This window comes from Aptenodytes forsteri, unplaced genomic scaffold (assembly GCF_000699145.1).
Source record: "Aptenodytes forsteri isolate BGI_AS27 unplaced genomic scaffold, ASM69914v1 Scaffold687, whole genome shotgun sequence".
Lineage (NCBI taxonomy): Eukaryota > Metazoa > Chordata > Aves > Sphenisciformes > Spheniscidae > Aptenodytes > Aptenodytes forsteri.
In genome coordinates, this window is record NW_008794708.1 from 312,052 (window position 1) to 313,173 (window position 1,122).

The following is a 1,122-nucleotide window of genomic DNA, read 5'->3' on the forward strand; positions in this document are numbered from 1 at the left end:
CCCAGGCCCAGGCACCGAGGTTACGGATGTAGTTTTGGAGGTACCTACCGGGGTGGGGGTGGGGGGGTGTCCCCCCAAAACAAAACACATCCCCCAGTACATTATTGAGCTAATTCATTGTCTTCCATGACCTGGACTGTGTCAGTCCCCCATTACACTGGATAACAGCTGACCCCCGCAGCCCCCGGCCGCTCTTGGTGCCACCGATCTCCTTCTCCACCATGTGGAAGGGGTAGAGCACGTCGATGGGGAGCTCCACGAAGACGGGTCCTACGGGATCGGGGTGGGGGGAGACTCCGATGTCACCCCAAAACCGCTTTCTGGGGCTAAAACCCCCGATTCAAACAGCGGCACCCCAAAACGCCGCTGCAAACCGCACCGGGGTGACCTGCGGACCTGTGGCGGGGAAAAAACCCGCCGCCCAAACGCCCTGGGGGTGTTTTTGGGGTGTCCCCCCTCTTTTTTTACCGGGGGTCCCCGACTGCGCGGTGGCGATGGCTTTGCGGAGTGCGGGGATGATGTCACGGACGGCGCGCACCGAGACGCACGCTTTGCAGAGCGTCTTGAAGAGAGAGAGCTGGTCGATGTCCTGCAGCGCTCCCCGACCCTGCGGAGACGAGAAAAATGAGCCTCGAACCCCCAAAAACGGGGGAAACCCCCCCCCAAAATGGGGACGAGAGGGGAGCTTTTTTGGTCCCCCCACCTTCTGCAGCGAGGCGGCTGCTCCCCCGATGAGCAGCACCGGTGACTCGGCCATCTGAGCGTTCTTGATGGCTGTCACCGCGTTGGTGACGCCGGGACCGGCGGTGACGGCGGCGACGCCGATGCGACCTACGGGGAAATGGGGTGGGGGGGGGTGTGGGTGGAAGGGGGTCCCTCTGCACCCCAATTTTTGGCTGGGGGTTTAGGGCACGCTCGGTGGCTCATCTCGTTGGCACCCAAGCGGCTGAATTAGCTCCGGGGGGGGGGAAAAATAGGGACAAAACCCACCATGGAAGGACCCCGGACACCCACAAAGTCTTTGAACCCTTCTTGGCTCGACCGGGACCCCACCAAGCTGGGACACCCCAAAACCCTCCATCCATTGGGGCAGGAGAAGGTGCTGGCCATGGGGTCCCCCTC

At 62.7% G+C, this 1,122-nt stretch overlaps 1 protein-coding gene across 1 annotated transcript in view; it reads right to left on the reverse strand.

Annotated features, from left to right (window-relative positions):
* The window catches only part of ILVBL (ilvB acetolactate synthase like), an 8,168-nt gene that overhangs the window by 5,430 nt on the left and 1,616 nt on the right, over window positions 1–1,122 (reverse strand). Inside the window, exons 5-8 of the mRNA XM_019470595.1 lie at window positions 704–831; window positions 469–607; window positions 156–270; window positions 8–44 (exon numbers count right to left, since the gene is read on the reverse strand). Of these exons, the coding sequence (XP_019326140.1) occupies window positions 8–44; window positions 156–270; window positions 469–607; window positions 704–831 (419 nt within the window). The remainder of the gene's footprint in view (window positions 1–7; window positions 45–155; window positions 271–468; window positions 608–703; window positions 832–1,122) is intronic.